General features: G+C 39.2%; 1 protein-coding gene across 3 annotated transcripts in view; it reads left to right on the plus strand.

The window, feature by feature from the left end:
• DIP2B (disco interacting protein 2 homolog B) overlaps positions 1-25,868 on the plus strand; it is a 236,204-nt gene that overhangs the window by 191,340 nt on the left and 18,996 nt on the right. For all 3 annotated transcript variants that reach the window (XM_036865024.1, XM_036865022.1, XM_036865023.1), the window contains 11 exons: positions 529-622; positions 1,092-1,211; positions 2,673-2,787; positions 3,607-3,746; positions 4,397-4,533; positions 7,772-7,852; positions 10,416-10,543; positions 12,287-12,401; positions 16,518-16,719; positions 22,550-22,659; positions 22,797-22,877. In XM_036865024.1, coding sequence (XP_036720919.1) covers positions 529-622; positions 1,092-1,211; positions 2,673-2,787; positions 3,607-3,746; positions 4,397-4,533; positions 7,772-7,852; positions 10,416-10,543; positions 12,287-12,401; positions 16,518-16,719; positions 22,550-22,659; positions 22,797-22,877 — 1,323 coding nt within the window. The remainder of the gene's footprint in view (positions 1-528; positions 623-1,091; positions 1,212-2,672; positions 2,788-3,606; positions 3,747-4,396; positions 4,534-7,771; positions 7,853-10,415; positions 10,544-12,286; positions 12,402-16,517; positions 16,720-22,549; positions 22,660-22,796; positions 22,878-25,868) is intronic.

The raw sequence follows: 25,868 nt of genomic DNA on the forward strand, positions 1-25,868 counted from the left end.
GTATAAATATGTTCCTTGAAACATTGTTTGTAATTGCAAAAAAAAATTGTCAATAATAGGGAAATGCCCAAATAAATTGTGGTACAGTCATACTATAGAATACTATGCAGCAGGTCAAAAAAATTGTATAGATCTCTTATACTGATGTACATAGATATAGCTCTGGAACAATTTAAGTGAAAAAAAAAGCAAGTTGTAGATATATGTATAGTGTGATGCCTTTTATGTTAACAATACTTTTATGTTTCTCTGGGGATGAATATATATGTAAATACATGGGAAAAAGACCGGAAGGACCCATGGCAGATTCATAACAATGATTATCTCTGAGGAAGAAAGAAGGGAACCAGGTTTGAGAATAGGTAGCAAAGGAGGCTTCAACCTTATAGTTAATATTTTCATTTTTTTTTCAAAGAGCATGTGTTTGAGTATCGTATGGTTAAAAGTGTTAACAAAATATCAGTTCAGTTTTAAAATGCTAAGTATGTATTAGGTATTGATTACTTTTTATCTTTCTTTGCTTTTCAGAATGTAATGAATAAGATGCATACAATTAGTGTACCCTACTCTGTTATGAAGACTTGCCCTCTCTCTTGGGTCCAAAGAGTACATGCCCACAAAGGTAGTTACACACAGCATCTCAGCTTTGATTATGTGACTGTTTGCAATTTCAGGGATTTTCAAATTGCTCTTCTAGAGACATAATTCTATGCCTTGGTGCCTTGACAGATTTTAGAGTTTGGTTATTAAAAAATTAGATATGTTGTCTAGTTCATCTCAGTTGATCTCCATTCTTAAGAATTGTGCCTGAATCTGGGCCCTGAATTAGATTTATTGGGTGCTTTGGTGTTCGAAGCTTCCTCGGCTAGGGTACGAGGCCTGCCTGCAGGTTACAGTGAGCAAGGCAGTCATGTGTCCAGTCAGTCGCCGCTGCCTCAGAGCACCTGGAACAATTTCTTTGAAACCTTTTTTATTTTTCTCTAAGTGAAAATCATGATTCCTAAAATAAGTAAAAATGTTTTTATTATAATATATTAATATCTACCAAATTTAACATGTGTGTATTGACTTTATCTCTTCTGCATTTATAGCCAAGGTTGCTTTAGTAAAATGCCGAGACTTGCACTGGGCTATGATGGCACATCGGGACCAGAGAGATGTGAGCTTGAGCTCCCTCCGCATGTTGATTGTGACTGACGGAGCTAATCCCTGTGAGTATTTCTAGAGTGTCAGTCTGGGAATATCCTTTCCTTTGGTAGTCTGAGGTTTTCATCCCCTTTCTGTAAGCATTTTTTTTTAATATCTGTATTGAGAGATAATTCACATACCATAAAACTTGCCCATTTAAAGTACCCTTCCATGGGGGACTTCCCTGGCAGTCCAGTGGTTAAGAATTTGCCTTCCAATGCAGGGGGGTGTGGGTTCGATCCCTGGTCGGGGAGCTAAGATCCCACATGCCTCCTGGCCAAAAAACTAAAACATAAAACAACAGAAGCAATATTGTAGCAAATTCAATAAAGACTTTAAAAATGGTCCACATCAAAAAAAATCTTTTGAAAAATTAAAAAAAAATAAAGTACAGTTCAATGGTTTCAGTATATTCACAGAGTTAGTTGTACAACTATCACCATTGACCTGAATTTAGAACATCATCATCACAAAAGAAACCCCATACCCATTAGCAGTCACTCCCCATTTCCCATCCTCTGTCCCCTAGCCCTAGGCAACTGCTAATCTACTCCCTGTCTCTATATGTTTATCTATTCTGGACATTTCACATAAATGTAGTCATGCTATATGTGGTCCTTTGTGACGGGCTCCTTTCACTTAGCATGTTTTCAAGGTCCCTCCATGTTGTAGCCTGTGTCTGTACTTTATTCCTTTATATTGCCATATAATATTCTATTGTATAGATATACTACATTTTATATAGTCATTCATCATTTGATGGATCTGTAAGCTTTTAAAACCACTCCACGCTCACTCATTTAGTTCCTTTCTCTATCATGTAACTAAAAAGAGCTATGAGAAGGTAACTTGATATAGCCAAGTGTCTGGACTTTATGTAAATTCCCTGTCACCAAATCCAAGGAGTTTGTAAAAGCTTTTAGAGACCTTACCGTGTTGCCTGCTTTTCCTGACAAGCACAAACATCTTGAGGCTCCACAGGGTAGAATCAGGTAAAGCATTAGATACTACTGTGTTCTTTGTCATCAGTGGATTTTTGTCAGTAGTCACAATGATCATCTTGGTATAAAACACAGACCTGGGACTGACCTTAATAAGAAACAAGTCAGAGAATACATGAACAGGATGGAACTAAGCCAGAGTATTAGTAATGCACTGGCTAAACTGCAGTAGTTACTTCAGGAAGAGTTGCTTGCTTCCAAACTGGCTACCTGTTGCCTGCAGTGCATCTCTGCTATTGGTTGGGCAGTTTGGTAGGAGCAGCCTTATTTTAAGTTGTAACTTTCGATAGTGTCACTGACCTTTCATGGGCTAGATGAGCATTTGTTTGTCCTTGAAACCTATCAGCCATTTCACAGGCACAGTGAAATATTTGCATGGAATTGATGATGTCCAGATGTGTCGGCTTTCTATTCTTTACCAGTTTCCTGCAATAATGAAAATCATATTTTTGGCTTTCAAGTTGATCTGTTTCAACTCCTCAGGGTCTGTGTCATCCTGTGATGCCTTCCTGAGTCTGTTCCAAAGCCATGGTCTGAAAACTGAGGCCATCTGTCCGTGTGCTACTTCTGCCGAAGCCATGACTGTCGCGATCCGCAGGTATCGTTCAGAATGTTGGTGCTCTTGATGTATGTTACAACTTTGATCAAATGTGCAGAATTGACCAGGTGATGACAAGGGGTGTGATCTAATTTTCCGCTTCATAATCCTGAAAGTGAAAATGACTTTGTAAAGCAGTTTGAAGCATCTCATTTATTTTTCCCACTCTTGCCCTAAGTGTAACTGGTAAACTGAGATTTTACTTTAGGTATTATCATCTCGTATTTGTGAATTAGTTCTTTTTCTGTCTTGTTTTGCCCTTCAGAATCCTTAGTTAGCATCTTAGACTACAAGTAGACTGTTCTTGCAAAGTCTATTTTGCAAGAACTTATATATATGCAAAGTACCTATATAGAGAGTACACCCAAGCCAGTATATTCCTTTTATTTATTTATTTTTTAATTGAAGTATAGTTGATTTAGTGTTGTGCCAGTCTCTGCTGTACAGCAAAGTGACTTGGTTATACACATATATACCTTCTTTTTTTTTTTTATACAGTAGAACCTTGTTGTTTATCCATTCTAAATGTAATAGTTTGCATCTACCAACCCCAAACTCCCAGTCCATCCCGCTCCCTCCCCCTCCCCCTTGCAAGCCAGTATATTCTTAACAACTGATTAAAATTTACTTTTTCCATCTGAATGAAAGTTCACCATGTTTTGCATATGTAAATTTGATTAATTTGGCATGTTTTGGGTAGAGAAAAATGCGGATTTTTGTGTGTGTGGTAGCCAGAGGAAATTACCTTTCCTACATGTTCATACTTTTCTCTTAGTATCATTTAATTTGCCAAATTTCATGAGTTTATTTTGTTTTCAGGCCTGGAGTTCCAGGGGCGCCTTTGCCAGGAAGAGCCATTCTCTCCATGAATGGATTGAGCTATGGGGTAATACGGGTCAATACTGAAGATAAAAATTCAGCACTGACGGTTCAGGATGTGGGACATGTAATGCCCGGGGGTGAGTTCTCAGGAGCACCATTTGGTGTTTCATGAAGATTCGTCTTTAGAGATAGTGGAGCCTGATAAAATATGAGATCCAAAACCAGGAATCCAAAATTTAGTACTAAGTCACTTAATTTCTCAAAGCCTCTCTAAGAGTTAAGTGATTCTAATCATACTTATTTCCAGCAGAAATTGGATGATTTAATTGTGAATGTTTCAGTTACAGTTGTTCACATGGAAAACTAAGTACTGAGTGATACTAAAGTTGTCCGGTTTTCACTGTAATTGCCAAGACGATGGGCTGGCAGAAAGTTAAGAGTACATTGCTTCCTGCGTGTTTGAATTTGATCTGTGTAAGGGTAAATTAATTTAACCTGTTTCTTTGGACTTTGCAGTCATTTTTAATAAGTTACTGTCTTTAAAAGCTTCGGTCTGCATCTATTGTATGTTTTATTTGCTGAATTTAAAAAATTCTTTATTATCAGGGATGAAAGATGGAAATTTCAGATATACCTATGTAGCGTCAGGTCTGTTTTTAACATTCCTGTTTGGTATTCTTACTTAATGCCACTCAGTGAATGCAAAACTTTCATGGGTTCACAAGGATGAGGCTGTATTTTCGAAGGTTTTCCAGACTGTCCCTTGACTATACTTTCTGTACACTAGGGACGATGTGCATTGTGAGGCCCGATGGACCTCCCCAGCTCTGCAAAACAGATGAAATTGGAGAAATCTGTGTCAGCTCCAGAACAGGAGGCATGATGTACTTTGGGCTTGCTGGTGTGACAAAAAATACATTTGAGGTACGTGACAAAGTTTCACGGGGAATGTGCTGCATGAGGTCAGTGTCACTAGGGCAGCTGAGCTGGCTGACGGGAAATAGCACAGCGTAGCTGTTGGGAGTGTGTTCTCCAGAGCTAGACTGCCCGAGGTCCAGCCCTGACTGCCGTGCACTAGTTGAGCTGCTTAACCTCTCTGTGCCCCAATTTCCTTCTTTTTAAAATGTGAGTAATGATAGTATCTACCATAGGAATGTTGTGAGAACTGAATGAGTTAATGTTTATAGAGTGCTTAGACCAGTACCTGGCACACAGGAAGTGCCCTTGTTTTATCTCTTACATATATAAAGAGTAGGAGGCCTCACAGAAATTCACCCTGGTGAATGTGCCATGCATGGTTTGAACGTTATAAGACCCAAAATTTAATTCTGAGAGTGCAGTGAGAATGGATCCATCTCTCAAGAGTAGACTCGAGTTAACCACGCTTGTAAAGACTGATGTAAACCAGAATGCCAGCTTCCTAATGAAAAATGAAAACCTGGCTTGTCACGGGGGCAGATTGTTGCCGTTATTCAGTCTTTCAGTGAGAGAAATATTTATTGAGCACCTTCTGCATGTCTGGCACTATTCTCCGTGCTTGTGGTACATCAGGAAAATACATAAAACTCAAATAGCTCATATTTCAGTGGAACTAGCACATCGTTTTTCTGCAGGCAGTTCTGCTTGTGAAGCCAAATTGTAATGAAAGTTTGCCTGGTGAGCCTGGAAATCAGAACAGGCATAATTAATTGTCTGTATTTCCTAATTGGGATTAACCTGCCACAGGGTACCTTTTAGGGAAAAGAGAACTCCAGTTTATGGGCCATGTCCCCTTCACACTAGACAGGGCTTATATGACCACTGCCAATTTTCAGTCTTTGAGCTTTCCTTTTCTATAACCTAGACTAGTGGTTCTCAGTCTCAATATGGCAGGGCACATCTGTCTACCATCCCATTTGAAAGTCAGTGCATGTAATTATGTAATAATAGATGTAAATGGCAGGAGAGTGTTATCTGTATGTGTGGTGTGATGTGGTGGCTGAAAAAGGCTCCATCGTCTATGTTTATACAGCCTAAAATGGTATAATGTAAATTACTAAATGTCTGTTATTACCACCACCATCATCATCGTCATCATCATCATCACCATCACCATCACCATCACCATCACCATCACCATCACTATCACTACTACATTCTTGGCCTACCTTCAAAAGTTGTGACCAATTCATAAACTCTTAAAGCACATGTTTACTGCCATTCTCTTGGTTTACTTTCACAGGTGACTAGTTATCTCTGCTGAGTTTTTATACATTTTACTAATTTAAATCTCACCTTATTTCTCTTACTTTTAAGTGCTTGGACTACATATGTTTTCAATATCTGAGTTTTTCTTCATTGCATTTTCCTTATATAAATAAGATCTTCAAGCAGTGTTTGAAGATACTAATAATATTTTATTATGTTGCCTCCCCTGGGAGGGCAAGTGCCTAGCTAAAATTCTCAGATTTGTTACTAAGCTGCTAGGTCCATAGTGATGAAGAAATTTTGAAATCTGCAGGATAAATTTAATGACAGTGAAGTACAATAATAATACTAACCAAAAAAGGAGAAGAAAACTGTTGCACTGGTTTTGCAAATTAAAGTTTCTAATATTTTTCTTACTGGATTCTTATATTTAAACCCTGAGAGAATTTTTCAATGTGGTTAACACTTCACTAGAACAAAAGATCTAAAAATAGCTGCTTAGAAAATAAAAGTGTATTTTAAAAATAAGCTACTGGTAGGGAATTCCCTGGTGGTCCAGTGGTTAGGACTCCTTGCTTTCACTGCTGAGGGCCCAGGTTCATTCCCTGGTTGGGGAACTAAGATCTCACAAGCCGTGTGGTGCAGCCAGGAAAAAAAAAAAAAAAAAAAGCTTCTGGTGAGAAAAACTTTGCAACACATATGAATGCAAAGAGCTAATTTTCCATTGTCATCTCTTACTAGCTATTTGATATGAGGCAAATGAAACTCTGTGCCTTTCTCATCTGTAAAATGAAAATATTAATTCTGTTTCATAGGGTTTTCTTGAGAATTAACTGTACTTACACCCGTGCCTGGCACATGATAGCCATTTTATAAATGTTAGCTCTTGTTATAGTTGTTCCCTGTGTAAAAAAAGAAGTCTTAAAAATTAAAGGGAAAAATCCAATCAAATAGAAATAATAGACAGGAGGTATGACCAGTCTATTCACAAAAGAAATACAAATGGCCGGTAGACAAAGGAAAAGAAATTCATCCATGTTAGTAATAAAGAAATGCAACTAAAATAACAGTGGGATTTCTTTTTTTGCCTACCAGATGGGCAAAGTTTAGAAAAATTGATAACATGTAATATTAGCCAGAGTATGGGAAAAACATTCTAATACGGTATTGGTGGAGTGTAAATTGCTATAATAATTTCATAGGACAGACTGTTAAAATTGAAAAGACTCATGCCTTTTGTACAAATGCACAGAAATATGTACAGCAGTATTCAGTAAAGCACTGTTCGTAATAGTGAAAAATTAGAATGACCTACCTAGCCAGAAAGACTGGTTACATTCTAATAGTGCTAATTCTGATGGTTTCCTGAGTACCAACTCTAGGCCAGGCACTGTGCTTGCATCTACAAATCTATTTATATTCCCTTGATCTTTACCCTAAGGCTGTGATAGGCATTGAGAGTTCCATTTTATGGCTAAAGAAACTGAGGTTTAGAGAAATGCAGGAACCTTCCCAAGGCCCACATTACTAGTAAGTGGCAGAGACAGACATTGAACTTACATCTGACTCCAAGGGCTATGTTATCTCATCCCCCCATGTGATGGTATATTATAGAATTCTTGTACAAAGAGAGCTAGATTGACTATTACCAACTTGTAAAGCTATCCAAAATACATATACTATACGAAACACATATAATATGTGAAAAAGCAAGTTACAAAATAGTATATATAATATGATCCCTTAATAAAATTCTTAGTATGTTAATATGTGAATCTAAAAAAGTCTGGAGAGATAAACAACAAATTATAAATGTTTGTTATGTCTTAAGCAGGTGGGATTACTGGATTCACTATTTTTTATAATTTTAGTTTTCAACAAGCATGTATTACTGTTTTATTTTTTTTTTAAGACTTTTTAAAAATCAAATACTTTTTTTTTTAAGCTAACATTTTCACTTTCTGCTGTCTTTTAGGTGATTCCACTGAATTCCGCAGGCTCTCCTGTTGGGGATGTACCGTTCATCCGGTCGGGATTACTGGGGTTTGTAGGGCCAGTAAGTGACACTTTCATATTTGTTTTGGTGCATCTGATCCAAATATTTGTGCTTTAGTTCACAGAACAAATTCTTATTAGTCCAAGAGTATTACAGGGCTGCTTAACTTATATTTAGAGCAGTTCCTGTAAAAATGTCATAAAATGAGTAATGTTTATTGCTCCAGTTACCCAAATTCATTTTATTCCTTCAAACTAAGACATTATCTTTTATTTTCAAAACTCTTTTCACTTCTTCTTCCTACGTTGCATTGATTTGATTAATATATTTCAGTAAGTTAGAAGAGTGCTGAAAAAGTTACCTTCAATAGCAAAGGGAAACCATAATAGTGTACAAATCATTTTCATACAGATTATCAGTACTACACCAGGTGTAACAGTAAATTCTCTGAATGAAAACAATTCATTTCTCAGCAGATGGTATTTACAGGCATTGGGTTTACAGAGACAATTAGGTTACAAAACCTGTTCTCAAAGAGCTCACAGTTAGTTTCATGAGCCGGTGAGGAAGGCAGAGAGGCAGAGCATGAAGGGCTTTGCATGACATAATGGGAAGTTTGGATTTTATTTTGTAAGTAATAGACCTTCATTATCATAGTTGAGCCCACATACCTCCCTCCATCTCTTAATTACCTCCTTACCCTCTCTTTTTTCTCCTCATAACAGTTCAAGTTCTATAAGAAAAGATCTAATTTTATTTTATTTCTTCCCCACCATTTATGGGTGACAGTGGGGTTGAGGACATACCTCTAAGAGAATCACTCTCCTAGAAAGAGACATCTACACCTACTGTCTTGACTTCTTCACTCAGCACCAAGAAATTCTCAGAGACCCAGCTCCTTTTAGCTTCCACTCCACTATTGAGGTCCAAGATGGAGCTCCAGCCATCACATCTGCATTCCAGGAAACAGGACAGAAGAAAGGGTGTAGTCCTACTATCTCTTAAGAGAAATTCCCTGAAGCTGCTGAGCAACACTTCTACTTATATCTCGTTGTTCTGAACTAGTCACCTGGCCACACATAGCTGCAAGGGAGGCTGAAATGCAGGCTTTGTTTTGGTCAGCCATGCCCAGCTAGAAATTCTACTACTGTGAAAGAAATGGAAAAATAGATGTTGGAGGACTAGCAGTGACTGTCTTGTTCTCTTTATTCACTTCCACCGTAGGACTTTTCAGACTGTGTTGAAAATGGCTGATTTTCTTCTGTCTTCTGGGATGACAGAAGGATGGGCCAGTAGCTTCTTGAGACTAGAGATTATGTCTTACTTACAAAGCCTAGTCAGTGTACGGCCTAGTCAGTGTATGGCACTACATTGTGCTTAGTAAATCAATTAGTGACATTCAAATGGAGATGACTACTAGATAATTCAATATATGTAGATGGTCCAAAAACTTAGGAATTCTATAATGAATGGGAAAAGTTAATTTCTTGCAAATGGGTCTGGGAAAATTATTGATAAAAATTATATGAAATAATAAATAATAGAATTATTTATACAGTGGTGCTTTGAGGACAGCAGACTTTGACAGCAGACTTTCCTGCAGCTCGGTTATTTTTTTGGAAAGGAGAGGCTCCTACAATTCCTTAGACCTTTCTTTATTAACTTATTTCTAATATTACCGGGTGGAAACGTTACCCTTATAAATCTGAGACATTCATTCTCACATTAAAACTGTTTTACTCTCTTCCTAATTCCAGTGTTAAATGGTCTAACAATTTTCCCCTCTGCATCCATCCCATGAATAAGTACAGAAAATGAACTAATACATAATCGTGGCTGGGAAAATGAACTGTGCTCATTTGGCATCCTAGTTGCTTTCTTATAAAATTCCTCCCTGGGACTTCCCTGGTGGTCCAGTGGTTAAGACTCCACACTTCCACTGCAAGGGGCACAGGTTCGATCCCTGGTCGGAGAACTAGGATCCCAACATGCCTTGCAGTGTGGCAAAAAAATAAAATAAAATTCCTCCCTAAGAATGAATATGGGGCTTCCCTGGTGGCACAGTGGTTAAGAATCCGCCTGCCAATGCAGGAGACACGGGTTTGAGCCCTGGTCCGGGAAGATCCCAACATGCTGCAGAGCAACTAAGCCCATGAACCACAATTACTGAGCCTGCGCTCTAGAGCCTGCGAGCCACAACTACTGAGCCTGCGCGCCTCAACTACTGAAGCCCGTACGCCTAGAGCCCATGCTCCGCAACAAGAGAAGCCACCGCAATGAGAAGCCTGCACACTGCAACTAAGAGTAGCCCCCGCTCGCCGCAACTAGAGAAAAGCCTGCACACAGCAATGAAGACCCAGTGCAGTCAAAAATAAATAAATTAATTAATTAATTAATTAATTAAAAAAGAATGAATATGAATGGATTCCCTTCTTATACACTATTAAGACCGCATTAATTGTAAGATGCCACTGATTCTGAGATGTCGAGATGTGAAACACTTTTTTAGAATCCATAAAATACGATATTTTCTTTCCTACAGTTTTTATGAGATTTATTTCAAGGCAGGAAGTAAAATGTCTGTTTTGCTATTTAAATTATGTAAATCATTGTTACCTTTCAGGGCAGCTTGGTTTTCGTGGTTGGAAAAATGGATGGGTTACTGATGGTTAGTGGTCGAAGACATAATGCTGATGACATTGTTGCTACTGGATTGGCTGTTGAATCAATAAAGACTGTTTATAGAGGAAGGTGAGTAGTACAGAGTTCAAAGGTTAGCACTTCCGGCGGAATCTAAAGGTACCTTTATAGGGTGATTTGAGTGGTATTCTGTAGATGCTCTAGATTAGGTTGTTTTTGATTAAGTGTAGCAGAAACCAGGCTTTGATTATTTATCTTAAAATGTCTGGTTCTTTGGCTGTAATTGAGAAGCTGTAACCATATCCTGTATTTCAGTTTTTAATTACTACTGTTTGTTGAATCCTGAAGACTGAGGAGATTTCTGAAACACTGAACTTCCTACATTCCTTCAATACAGAAGTCGCCCCATTCAGTCTAATTGAGATAGATGCTACTCTGTAGGAGTTTACATCTAAGAATTGTTCTCTTACTTCACTCTAAATTATTACCATTTTAATGTAGAGATTGACGTAGTACATAAGTGCTAATTTCAAATTCCATGGATGAAGTCAATTAGATATCCTTTTTTCTCTGCTTATTAACTCAAGAAAAGATATTTGGCATATATTTGAGTAATTGATGTCCTGTTCAGTAGTTTTCAGTCACGGATATATGTCTTTAAAGCAATCCTGGTGTCCCTTAGTTTTTCAAACAGTAGAAAAATTAAACCACTAGAGAACCAGTTCCTGAAATGTATAGTTTTTTGTAATGGTGTGGCTTCCTGTGAGATGTAAACTCCATGGGGCACTGGACCTTCTGTCTTTGGTCACAGTCACATCCCCAGCACTCAGCACAGCCCCTGGCACGCAGTAGGTGTTCATTAAATATGTGTGGATGAAAGGAAAGAAGGAAGGGACGTGGTCAGGCTTGCTGGCGCTCTCAGCCCTCCAGTGCCTTCGCATTACTTCATACATTCATTCAGCAAGCGTTCATTGGGTGCCAGCTGTGTGCCACTGTTCTGGATGCTCAGGGTGTGGCAGTGAACGGCACAGGCCGCGTCTCTGCCCGCGGGAACTCACATTCTCATTGGGGGAAGAGCAGGTAACCACATAGGGAGACAGATACTACGTGAGCTGGTGATGAGTGCCGTGCAGGAAGGACACACGGGGTGGTGGCGCCTGCGGGTTATACGGGGAGTCTGGGAATGCCTCACTAGCAGGGGGACGTTTGAGCCGAGACCTCACTCAGAGCATCCCCCTCCCCCCGCCTCCAGGTCCTCCGTGACCACCCGGGCGGGTCTGACCTCTCCCCACCACTCTCTGCTTCACCACCCTGCTCCAGGCACACTGGCCTTCTTGCTGTTCCTCAAACCTGCCAAGCTCGTTCCTACCTCAGAACCTTTTCGCTTTCCGTTCCTTCTGCCCGGAAACCTCTTCCTCCAGATCTCCGCGCGGCTCGCGTCCTCACCTCATTCAGGTCTCTGCTCCAATGTCCGCTCCTCAGGGAGGCGCTGCCCGCCCCCCACCCCCCACCCCAACCCACACACTGCTCCGCCCCCCGCCCTTCCTCGGTCCCCCAGTGTATAGCGCGACGTGACATTATTTCATATTGTTTGTTCTGTCTCTGACATGCAAGCTCCACAAAGACAGGGACTTCGGCTTATTTATCGCTACGTCCCAGTATTCACGACAGTGGCGCTTAGTACACGTTTTTTGAGTCCTCGTTTTGATGGTAATGATTGTGACGTTTTCTTTTCTAAACTACTCCTTCCTGGGCAGTGCGGTGGGGATGTCTCCTCTCTGTAATTCCAACTGAGCAAAGCAAATAGGACTGGTTGTGAAGGGAGTCCTGATGTGTTTGATCTGTCTCTCTTAGAATTGCTGTGTTTTCTGTGTCTGTATTTTATGATGAGCGCATCGTGGTGGTTGCGGAACAAAGACCTGACGCTTCCGAGGAAGATAGTTTCCAGTGGATGAGCCGTGTGCTACAGGTGAGCGCACCTGGGGTCTCTGTCGGGGAGGTTGACGTTGCTGTCAAAGGCAGCAGAAGCCACTGCTGAAGCATTTTCTTCAGTGGACCAGTTATGTTGCCTTGTTTTTTTTCCTGCCAGTAGCTACTCAAATATTCTAGCTACTGTTAGCAAAAGCAGATAATACCACACCTCCTTGTGTACCACAAAGTATTTTTCTGCTCAGGTTGCCAAAAACAATTGAATTTGACTTGCCTCAGCAAGTTCTTTCACTCTTTTGTGCCTGAGTGTTAACTACCCATGAACATTTTAACTGTCCAAATGTGGAACACATCTTTGACATAATCAGTCCCCATGTCAGCAGCTGCAGTCTTACTGCATGCTACAAGTGGTGCCTAGAGTGTGAGGAATCCAATACGAGCTGCTGTTGTTACTTTGAAGGAGCTTTACTGTGGCGTTAGAGATCTAGGTGAAGTAAACCACTAGGGAAGGAGAAAGATTTGGGCTCAGTATAAGGGAAATGTTTCTAGGGGAGCAGGCTAGAATGATGAAGAGAGCCTAGTATTCATTTAGAATCATACTTTGAATCCCAGCTCCACTCCCTACCACATAAGTGCCTTTAGGCAACTTACTTAACCTCACTGAGTTTATTTTCTCATCTGTAAAGTGGGGATAAAATTATCTATATTACAGAGCTATTGGAAGGTTAATTGATGGTAATTAGATAATGAATTGAAATATTTAGTGCCTGCCTTCAGTAAAAGATGATGGTGATTATTATTAACATAAAAAAGAATAGTCATAAGCATATCTCCAATAAGGAGTTTAGGGAGGCCCGCTCTATCTTAAATAACATTTCCTTTCACTCTCTTTCCCCTCACTCTTCTCTATTTCCTGCTTAGTATTTATCAGCATATAAGTGTCTTTATATTTATTGTTTTCTACATCCACTATAATAGAAGACCCATGAAAGCCAAGAGTTACTCTCCCTTGTTCCTGTTAGTCCAGAACCAGATAGCTATGCCAGCACATCATCAGAGTAGGCTCAGTAAATATTTGTTGGATAAATGGATGGTGCAGAGAAAGCATGGACTGTCCTTACCATTCAACTTATATGTATTGGGATTGTTCCCAATGTCTATAACTTGTCTGCTTGGGGCATTTGGATTTATTTACTGCCAGTTAGTAGTAATGTTGTAGAAATGTTGTAAGCATGAGATGAGTGATAGCATTAGATGACTTTTAAGATTCTTCCTATCTGCAGGGTCTGTGATTCTGAATTATCAGTTGGCATAGCATAGGCTGTTTATAGTGCAAAATCAGAGAAAGGAAAGAGAATACTGAAGATAGACTAGATAGAAAAAACTGTGAAGAAAGTGGGACTGGGTGATCTCTGAAAGACGGTTAATAATCAGACCTGCAAAGAGAATTTTTTTATACTGTTCATATTTTCAAACACACTGCTTATTTCATTCAGAAAGAACTTTGGGGGATAGTGGTAGAATCTTGTGGTGAATTATGTATTTTTTCCAGTTACAGGAAGCAAATTTCCCAGGTTATTTGTTATTTTTCCCTGGAAAGCAACTATAGGAATTAAATGCAGTGCTAACTTACTAATCCAAATTTTTGTTAAAGTCATTTGGGGTCTGATTTGGGTGTGAAATAAGAAGGCATTATCTTTTTTTTTTAATTAATTAATTTATTTGTTTGTTTCTTTAATTTTTGGCTGTGTTGGGTCTTCGTTGCTGCATGCGGGCTTTCTCTAGTGGCGGCGAGCGGGGGCTACTCTTTGTTGCAGTGTGCGGGCTTCTCATTGCGGTGGCTTCTCTTGTTGCGAAGCACGGGCTCCAGGCGCACAGGCTTCAGGAGTTGTGGCACGTGGGCTCAGTAGTTGTGGCACACGGGCTTATTTGCTCTGCAGCATGTGGGATCTTCCCAGGCCAGGGCTCAAACCCATGTTCCTTGCATTGGCAGGCAGATTCTTAACCACTGCACCACCAGGGAAGCCCAAGAAGGCATTCTCTTATATGTAGCTTCTCTGCTTGGGGTACTTGGATCCATAGTAGAACATTAAGAACTCCATATGTTCTGGTAGGTTAGAGCCCCAGAGGTTGTTTAATTCCAGGTCTGTGTATGATATAAACTGAACACCTAACTCAACACCTTCTAAGGAACGTCGTCAGTGGATGACTTACCAGGTGGCGTATTTTCAGTGAGGAATCCAGGCTACACATGATACAGTTGCTAACTTCCTGTATATTCTAAGATACCCAAGACTTAGGAACTCTTCCAGACTTCCCATTTCCTAGTTATCTCTGTTGGTTAGTGGATTAGTCTGAAGAATATGCTTTTCAAGTTTATTCCTCTGCCCTTTCAAGTCATTTTAATAAAAGGCCTTGTCTGTCTTTTATGACTCTTGGTCCATTCGTCTTCTCAGGCTGGATCTCCTTTTCAGTAAGATTTGTGGGTAGTACAAAAGAACCCTCTCAACTGGCATGTTTAGAAATGGTATTGATAGTTGGTCAGTTAGTTTTCAAAGGTGATTGAAGCAGAAAACCATAACAATGAGAAATTCTTCAAGTATTAAATTTTAACACAAAACATAACAAGTGTGCCTTCATTTGATGCAGAGGCGTGTGAGTGTGAGTTATACCATTTTGAGTTCCAGGTCAGCTTACTTCCATAAACTACATCCAAAAGCATTGTCTTTGGTTTCTGGTTTCATTTCCTTTAAGTTAGACTAGAACGTGAGTATTTGAAAAGAAACTTACCTTTTAGAATTAACTTGCCCATTCCTATCAACAGTAGGAGTTCACCTCTAATGAGTCTTTCAAAAGCATAACTCTTCCTATTTTGCATTCATATTTTATCAGTGGATATAATAGTTAATTATATGAGCACAGTAACAAGAACAGCAGCTGTAAAAGGTATAGAAGCAGGCACAGCTGACACTCAGTGAGCACACAGGTGTGTGGCTGCGAACAGGGGTGCACTGAGGGAGCTGTTGGCCTCCAGGACTCGGTGTGCGGTGGGCCTCACCTGGAAGTTTTGCAGAGGGGATGCCTAGTAACCTGGTGAACCACTTAAGCAAGGGCTTACTTACAGAGCTTCTGTTTTGTTCATAATAAAAATACTGAGACTTCCCTGGTGGCGCAGTGGTTAAGAATCCGCCTGCCAACGCAGGGGACACGGGTTCGAGCCCTGGTCCGGGAAGATCCCACATGCCGCGGAGCAGCTAAGCCCGTGTGCCACAACTACTGAGCCCACGTGCCACAATTACTGAAGCTCGCGCGCCTAGAGCCCATGGTCCTCAACAAGCCACTGCAATGAGAAGCCTGTGCACCGCAACGAAGAGTAGCCCCCACTCGCCGCAACTAGAGAAAGCCCGCACGCAGCAACGAAGACCCAGTGCAGCCAAAATTAAATAAATTTATAAAAAATAAATAAATAAAATTTTAAAAGTTTTAAAAATTTAAAAATAAAAATACTTTGCCTCTGTTTAATTGAGCTATGTTGGACAGCTAAAATATTAAAAGAACCGAAACAAATTTCTAGGTTTTGGGCATTATCAATCAAGAGAGAACATACTGAGGCTTGCAAATCAGTATCCACCTCTGTCCATTTAGATTGTACTGGGTTGGCCAGTACTTCACCACTCTGCCATCACTGGAAGGATTAGGTACCTTTAGATGTATGGGATCCTAATAATCTACCAGATTCTAGACCTAGAATGGAGAGAGAAAGAAAATCTCTAGGGCTTCCCTGGTGGCTCAGTGGTTAAGAATCCGCCTGCTAATGCAAGGGACATGGGTTCGAGCCCTGGTCCGCGAAGATCCCACATGCCACGGAGCAACTAAGCCTGTGTGCCACAACTACTGAAGCCCGCGCACTTAGAGCCCCTGCTCCGCAACAAGAGAAGCCACCACAATGAGAAGCCCGCGCACCGCAACGAAGAGTAACCCCCGCTCACCGCAACTAGAGAAAGCCCACGCGCAGCAACGAAGACCCAAGCAGCCAAAAATAAAATAAAATAAAACATGAAAAACTCTTAGAGTAGAATAATGCATTGTGTTAGGAGGATGTCAAATGTTGTAAAATTAATCTCACTGAGTATTTTTTTTGTTTGCATTTTTCTAGGCAATTGATAGCATTCATCAAGTGGGGGTTTATTGTCTTGCTCTGGTGCCTGCCAATACTCTGCCCAAAACCCCACTGGGAGGGATCCACATATCTCAGACGAAACAGCTCTTTCTGGAGGGATCGCTACATCCTTGTAATATCCTCATGTGCCCACATACATGCGTGACCAATTTGCCAAAACCCCGGCAAAAGCAACCAGGTAAGAATGCTGGCTTTGAAGACATGACATTAAAACTGTAACTTGAAGAAGCTGAATTCTCTCAGCATGATTTTTTTCTCTGGAGTTGGACTTTACAAAGATTAGTAAGTAACATGAGAATAGTATCAGCTGACCAAAAGCAGGAAGGATTGAGATTTTGTAAAATAGCTTTTCCAGGTTTACTGTTGGCTCAGTCTTCTGAGTAATTCTCAGTAGAGTGCCTCCATTTTCCCTGGATGTAAGGTATGGGGTCAAGGTGATCAGAATCCCACTGGTGGAGGTAGAATAAAGCAAGTCCTGTAAGGGAAGGTTCTGATAATAAGAATAGCTAGTCATTAGTTATTGAGGCTTACTAAAAGCCAAATATTAGCTATACATTTTACAAATATGATCCTAGAGCTTTGCCCTCAGCTGTGGAAAGTAAAGTTCAGAAAAGTTAAGAATTGTACCCAAAGTCATATAGCTGGTTAGTGACAGAGGTGAGATAAATAGCATGTTTTGCTATTTATGAATTCAAGATGCAAATAGAAGTATGTGAATTGCCATATGAAACAAGGAAAAAACCAAATAGTCAATTTCACCATTTTGCCTAATTTCTGAACAAACCTAGGTTGTAGGGCTAATGAGTAGGAGACTAAAGGCAGGAGTAATTGATTGATGGTCAGTCATGTTAAAATATCTATTCAATCCAACATGAAGTCATTAAGTTTTATTGATGCTTTTTCATTTTAATTGAGAAGTTAATGAGAGCCTCCCAGTTTCTTGTATGCCTGGAAACACATGAGAGCCAAAACCTGGCCTTTACAGTTCCCACTGCTACCACATACACTCACACACACATACACATAGTGGGAAGATTAGGAAGGCAAAGGAAAGTATGGCATTTAATTATATTTCCATTAAGAACGCTTTTGCTGAAAGGTAAATATGATGTACAATAATAAAAGGTAAGCCTCTGACTCTCTAGGATATTTTTATCACAATATTACAATGTTAATCTGCTCTGCTTTGCAGTAGTTTTTACTTCAGTGATCTGGTGGCCGAAGATCATATCACATTTGGTTATATAGATGTTATTGTCAACTCGCCAAGTAACCTTATCTTAGTAACAGTGTGTATAGAGCTAAAGTATATATGATATTTATCAGTTTCTGCTAGTGGAAGTGAGAGTTTATGGAGGCTAATATTCTAAAGGGGCAGTTAGAATCAAGTCTGTACTAATCAAGTATATAAAAAGAAGTATCTTCATATTTCCTGCCTAAGTATCTGATGGATATGTAAAACATACAAATCCTTCTCCATCTCATATTCTGTTATACTGAAGTCCTACATTCGTCATATGAGTAAAATCCTATTTTAAATAGCATTTAATCTAGAATTCCTTTAACAAAGCTTTCATTTCAGTAGATGCTTAAAGGATGCAACTCAGAGACGTAGTAGTTGCTTAAAACATTGCTTTTGCTAGCCAGATTTCACCCAGTTTTACTAAATGATGAAACCTGTATAAAAAGTTTGTTCCTAAGTCCTCATAGACATAGCATCCACCTGTCTGATGAAAGCATTAGGTTTGGATTCTGTGTTTTTGCTGTCTGTTGTGATGGTCTGCTGAGATCTTAGTGGAATGCGTATGGGTCAGACCAAAGCAGCTTGAAAATTGTGGCATAGGTGGAGCAGACATGATGTGGGGATAGCATGAGAGGTTGGGGTTTAAGAAGAATACAGGAGCGTGGAGATGGTTGGGAGTGAGGTAAAAAAGGAAAGGAGAGGAAAAGGAAGATAGAAACTGTGTTAAGGTAGCCCAGTGACAAAAATCTCATTGAGATGTCTGTTAAGCTATCGTGTAAAGAATGGGAATGTGTTAGGACTGGTTTTGGCTGCACGTTTCAGAAGAACATAACGGCTGCTTAAACGAGACAAGTTTTTTCTTTCTCAGGTGAAAGAGATCCAGAGCTAGGCAGTCCAAGGCTAGGATGGAACTGGCTAGGAACCCTCAGTCACTGTTGGTCCAGCTTCCCATCTTATTGTGCTGGCATTGTTATCAGTTAACTATTGTTATAAATGTGCTGCATAACAAATAATCCTAAAACTCAGTGATTTAAAGTAAGAAGCATTTATTTTTCACTCATGGAATGTGGATCTGCTGAACCTGGCTGGGATCAGCTGGCCTTGGCTTGGCTCCAGGCTGTAGGTTGGGTTCAGACCTGTTCCATGTGTCTCCTCATCATGAGACCGGCAGCTTACCTGTGCCATATTTTCCTCAAGGCAGATGGCAAAAGCAAGAAGCAAGCCAAACCATACAAGCATACTTAAAGCTTCTGTTTGCTTCATGTTTCCTAACATTTTATTGTCCAAAACAAGTCAGACCATGCCCAAAGTCAATGGAGCAGAGAGGTATATACTCCTCTCATATAATCACAGCAAGGAAGAGTTGTAAGAAAATAAAACAACCTGCCACAGCCAGCCTTAGCATACTGCCTCAGGGTTCATTTAAGCTCCTGACCTCCAGCCATCAGTTCTACATTCCAGCTAGCAGGTGGGAGAAAAAGACAAGGGAATACCCTTCCCCTTTAAACATATCTTCTAGAAATTGCACATATTACTTACTCTTACCTATTATTCTCCCACACTAAAGAATATAGTCTTTATTCCAGGCATTTGCCCAGCTAAAAACTGGGGGTTGTGTTTTTAAGGAAAAAGAGGAGAATAGGGGTTGATGACTAGCAGTCTTTGCCACTGGAAATTTACAGAATTTTGTGGAGAAAATAAGAAGACATATTACGGGTACAACACAGTATCAGCAATTAGCCTCCTAGATGTTATTACTTTCAGTAATTTTTCACTCTTTGACTCATAGTTTCAAGAAATTCACACAGAAGGACCTCAAGAAATTACTGCTGAATTATTTTTGTCATTTTAAATTACTCTGAAAAATTCACTTTTTAAAATGTCACGCCTTTATTAACTTTACAGTGTGAGTCCAGGAATGGGCAACTTACAGTCATATATACTCTGAGTCCTGCCTATATAAAAAAGGCTGTCTCCAACATAATACATCTGTTAACGTATTATGCAGTCTCTTGGGAAAGAATTTTGCATATTGTATTGGATTGGCCAAAAAGTTCCTTCAGTTTTTAAGTAAAAATAAAAGACATTTTTCATTTTCACCAAGAACTTTATTGAACAGCATATTCACCATTTTGTTCCACTACCTTCTGCCATTTTTCAGGCAACTTCATAATTCCATCTTCCCAAACCTTTTTCTTTTGAGCAAAGAACGGTTCCAGGTGCCTTTTACAGTCTTCCAGGGAATTGAAATTTTTTCCATTAAGAGAATTTTGTTAAGACCGAAATAAATGGAAATCTGAAGGTGCAATGTCTGGTGAATACGGCGGGTGAATCAGAACCTCCCAGCCAAGCTGTAACAGTTTTTGCCTGGTCATCAAAGAAACATGTGTTCTTGCGTTATCCTGATGGAAGATGATGCGTTTTCTGACTAATTCCACTTTTCGTCGAGTGCTGCTTTCACCTGGTCAAATTGGAAGCAGTACTTGTTGGAATTAGTCATTTGGTTTTCCAGAAGGAGCTCATAATAGAGGACTCCCTTCCAATCCCACCATATACACAACATCACCTTTGGATGAAGACTAGCCTGTAGTGTGGTTGGTGGTGGTTCATTTCGCTTGCCCCACGATCTCTTCTGTTCCACATTATTGTACAGTATCCACTTTTCATCTCCTGTCACGATTTGTTTTAAAAACGGAACGTTTTCATGACATTTCAGTAGAGAATCGCGTGCAGAAATACGGTCAAGAAGGTTTTTTTTGCTTAACTTATGTGGAACGCAAACATCAAAGCAATTGACATAACCAAGCTGGTGCAAATGATTTTCAGTGCTTGATTTGGATATTTTGAGTATGTCGGCTATCTCCCGTGTGGTATAATGTTGACTGTTCTCAATTAATGACTCGATTTGATCGCTATCAACTTCAACTTGTTTACTCAACCGCGGAGCATCGTCCAGCGAGAAATCTCCAGCACGAAACTCCACAAACCACTTCTGACATATTCGATCAGTCACAGCACCTTCTCCATACACTGCACAAATCTTTTTATGCATTTCAGTTGCGTTTTTACCTTTTTTGAGATAATAAAGCATTATACGCCAAAAATGTTGCTTTTTTTCCTTCTATCTTCAATATTAAAATGGCTACACAAAAATTCACCAATTTTGATAAGTTTTTTTTTAAATGCACACTGATATGACAGCTGTCATAATACAGTCTAACAAAATTGTTTCGAATGAAGTTAAAGACAGCTAAGCACTACTAGAGCCATCTTACGGAAAAAACCAAACGAACCTTTTGGCCACCCAATACTTAAAATTTCAGTGGACATACACTTTGTAGATGAAAACTGTTTAGCAGAGTATTGGAGTACTTTACCCTTAGGGTGTGTTTTTTTTAGTTTAAAATTTTTCTTTAACTTTTCATTTTGAAGTAATTTCACTTACAAAAAAGTTGCCAAATAGTAAAAGAATTGCCTTATACTCTTTACCCAACTTCCCCACATATTTAAAAGTGATTCCATGATTTAAGTGATTTTGTTCCGGCTATTTCAGTACATTCATAATCAACAGATTTTGGCAATAAATGTTATTTAATATTAATCGAAGCATAGCATCAGCATTATTCAAAACTCAGCTGGCAATAAATTTTATGTTTTAGCCGTCTTCTTAGTTTCATATGTTGGAGTCTAATCTAAGTGACCATCAGGAAAGGCATACAAAGCCCTAGCATTATTGAGAAAGGGAGAGTTTTCCTTTTTTATCTTGAGAAAGGGAGAGTTTTCACTTTTTTTTTCCCCAAGTAGCAAGCCTCTGGAAAAGTTGAAAGAATACTGTAATGAACACCCGTATACCTTCCCCTAGATTTAGCAATTGTTAACTTTTTTTTTAACTTAACTCTTTGAAAGGAAATTGCAGACATCATGACACTTTGCCCCCAAATATTTCAGCAGTGTATCTCTGGAGAACAAAAACATTCTCCTAAAATTTTCCTAATCAGCCACAATGCCATTATCCTATTAAGAAAGCATTAATATAATGCTATCATTTAATAATATACAGTCTATGTTCATATTTCTCCACTTGTTTATTATAGTAGCTGATTTTTTTTTTTAATCCAGTATCTAAAGTCACACATTGCTTTTGGCTGTCATGTCCTTTAACTTGAAAGCTCCCAAATCTGTTGTGTCTTCAAGACACGGACCTTTTTGAAGAATCCAGGCCAGTTGTCTTGTAGAATGTCCTACAGTCTGGATTTCGTTGCTCACTTAAAATAAAGCCCTTCTGATTTTCCTGAAGAACTCATTCTCAGTCCTCATAGATGGCAGATTTCTTTTCAGACCAGATATTTATTACTGTTAAGCCCCCTGTTAGGGTTTTATCCATGATTGGAGCAGATGAAATGTATCAGTAGGAACCAGTGCAACCAACTGTCACCTCCTCGGAGTGAAAACTTCCCTCTATGCACAGTCCCTCCAACCCCCCAATCCGTGTCTCTCCTGTGGTCCTATTTGCTTTTTTTCCAGCACTTCCTGCTACCTGACATTATTGTATATGTGTTTACTGGTTGCCTTTCCCTGCTAGAATACAAGCTGTATGTCTTGTTTGCTACTTTGTCCCAGTGCCTAGAAGGGTGCTCAGTCAGTATTGGTTGAATGAACGTTTGAACCAGCTTTGGTCAGTCTGGAAGTGCTTGGGGGTGGCGCGGGGGTGGTATGTAGCTTAAATCGCCATCTCCAGAGAGCTGATTTTTGCTTTTACTTACAGGTGTAGGCCCTGCTTCTGTGATGCTTGGGAATCTGGTTGCAGGAAAACGCATAGCACAAGCTGCAGGAAGGGATCTTGGGCAAATTGAAGAGAATGATTTAGTGAAGAAGGTAAGTGTTCCAGAAGTGTTGATATTTACAAACAAGTCAAGGACAGAACCTACGCTTCAGGTAACAGATGGCAGATGCATTGTCCAGCTTTTTAAAAGTTGCTGACCATGATTCTTTTTTCTGCTTTATGACTTCAGCACCAATTTCTGGCGGAGATTTTACAGTGGCGAGCCCAGGCAACTCCTGACCACGTACTCTTCATGCTGTTAAATGCCAAGGTATTAAAAATGCAATTGTATGTCTAATCAGCTGGCTATTGTGAGAGTATCTTAGGCACTCTTGATCTCTTTCTTTCATCAGAAAAGTTCTATTGCCAACTCAGAGGAAGGAGTTGTTGCTTTCTCCTTGTTTTGATATATGAGGATAAATTGTGCAGTTATTTCAAGGTTGAAATGAGACCTCCTGGAGTGTTATTCAATACTGTCTCTTTTTTGTCACAATCAAGTTGTCTTTATTCAGTTCTGATAGGAACCGTAGGACAACCATGTAATTACATAATCTACAGATAGACAGAATGCATTGTGTCAATGTAATTTTTAACCCAGTTTGACTTTTAATTCTTTGATTTCCACCAGAAATAAAATGACTTTAGATCAACATTTTAAAAACCAGTTGTTTCTAGTACATACTTAAATGATTTATTGCTAACATAAAAAGCAAATTGAAAATTATTCAAGAGTATGTTTAACTATTGCTTTCTAATGGATGGTTCGCCAGAATATTGTATTTTTTAAGTTATGCATTCCATGGGAGTCTGTTGAGATTTGTTTGTTTTAATGGCTGAGTCCGAAGCTGAAAGTACTGTGACCACAGCATAGAACAGTATTTGTCACCAGCAGGGGGAAGACTGGAGGGCCTATTGGAGTCCCTTAGGGGACTTACCCAGATGGCCCTCTTCTGCCCCAGGTCCTAGATTCTGATAGTCTCTCTCTCTCTCTCTCTCTCCCTCTCTCTCTCTCTCTCTCTCTCTCTCTCTCTCTCTCTCTCTCTCTCACACACACACACCCCACACATACACAGCTTTGAGAATTTATGCAGTGATAGAACCTGAGAGGAATATGCTGTGCATCTTAGTGAAAAGTCAGTTAAAATCTTAAGAACCATTGCTCTATGGTAGAAAACTTTGGGACTTCCTTGCTCCACCTCTGCATGAAGTGGGCTTCTCTTCAAGCCCATGGATTGATTAGGGTCCTTGCATTTCGGTAAGAAGATGTCAGTCCAGCTTGTTCCCCACTCCACTCCCAAGCTTGGCTACAGTTAAACTTGTGGCCCTGTCAAATCATACTTCAGATCTATTTGTTAGTGAACGTAAGTTGAAATTTGCTTCTTGGTTAGAGAAATAATATATATGGATGACTAAAGGACATGTAGTCCATCTATTCTTCTGCATATTCTAACATTTTACCTTGGATTAGCCCAGGCCACCAGAAAGCTTAGGAACCATACAACATTGTTCTCTTATGCCCAGAAAATGCTTCTTACTGAAGTTTAGTTTACTGCCGAACCAAGGACCAAAAAGAGAGCTATTGTAAGAAGTGGCCTTATGAATTTAACCCTGATTTTAGCCAAAGGAATATTTATTTTAGTGTTGTAACCTTAATGTCCAACAATAGACAATTGACTAAATAAATTATGGCATATAAACATGAAATACTATGCAGTCATTGAAAATAATGTTATAGAATAGTTGATGACCCAGAAAATAGTCATAATGTGGAAGCAGGAAAAATAGGATATAAAACTTTAATAGTAATTGAGTACTTACTGAAGACCCTGTCCTGGGTGCTTTCCATTTCATAGTTCATTTTAAGGTTAGGGGAACGGAGGCATAGAGACATAAAATCACTTGCCTGAGGTCACAGGGCCCTAAGTGGTAGGACTAGGAAATTAGCTCCTTCATTTGAACCCACACTAGCTTCAGAGCCCACATTCTTAGCCAATGCACTGTACAGCCTCTGGCATAATATAGTATGATACCTTTTTTTTTTTTAATGTTGCATGTGAATTTATATATAATACATACTCATTTGTTAAAAACCAGGAAAATATACAGCAAAAGTTAATAGTGGTTACATCTCATATTTACTAATCTATATTTTCCAAATTTTCTATATTGAACTTGTACTACTTTATATTAATGAAATTTAAAAGTTATTTTTAAAAGAAACAGCTCAGTAAACTTGTTTTTATCATGAGTTTTTTAAAGTTAAGTTACAATAATTAAAACAGTGTGGTATTGACACGATATAGACAAATAACAGTTTGGTTTTATCTGGTAAAGTTGAAGGTAGGCATACCCAATGACCCAGCAATTCCATTTCTAGGGCTATACCTGACCAAAACTCATATATTTATGCACCAGGATATATGTATTAGAATGAATTGTCCATCAGCAGTAGAATGGATGAATAAATTGTGGTATGTTCATGCAGTTAAATACTGTGCAGCAACAGAAGCAAATGAACTATACACCTAAGCACGAGAGGCTAGATGACGCTTAATAGAATGTTGAGAGAAAGAAGCAAATCACAAAAATATGTATGTACAGCACAACTCTATGAAAATCAAATATTTCATAGGTGGTAAAAATATAAAGAAAAAGAAATTAGCCACTAACATTAAAAAGTCACGATAGTGGTCCCCTATGGAGGGAAGGAGAAGGCACCCATGGGGGTGCTTTTAAGCTGCTGGCAGTGGTCTTTTTCACATCAGGCTGGTTCTTACACAGATGCTTGTTTTATAATTTTTTATTAAGCTACACATTCATATCTTATGCACTTTCACACTCATGTGTTATATTTTACAAAGGCACAGGGGTTCAAAAAGCCCAGCTCGGTGAAACTTGAATTGGACAATAAGGATATTTATGAAGAATAATTGGCCATCTTCTAATCTGCTAACCTTTGTTAATTCACTGTTTGTGTTTTTGTTTACATCTCTGCTGTTAGAATACTCACAGCCAAACTCGTGTTTTACGCAAGTGTACTTGACCACATAGCCAGCGTCCTGACCTCACTCCTGCCCTCATCCTGCTTTCATTTCTTTTATTTTCCCCTCTTCTCTTATTTCTTCATTTAAATATAAAATTGCTATGTATTTTTAAAGCTACCTTAAATAAGAGAGACTGTAAATACATACGTTTGATTTAAGTTAATGTTGTTAGTCCCTAAGTACCTTCAAACACTGAGAAAGAAAAGGAATACCACACA

Source organism: Balaenoptera musculus, chromosome 10 (assembly GCF_009873245.2).
Source record: "Balaenoptera musculus isolate JJ_BM4_2016_0621 chromosome 10, mBalMus1.pri.v3, whole genome shotgun sequence".
NCBI classification, from domain to species: Eukaryota; Metazoa; Chordata; class Mammalia; order Artiodactyla; family Balaenopteridae; genus Balaenoptera; species Balaenoptera musculus.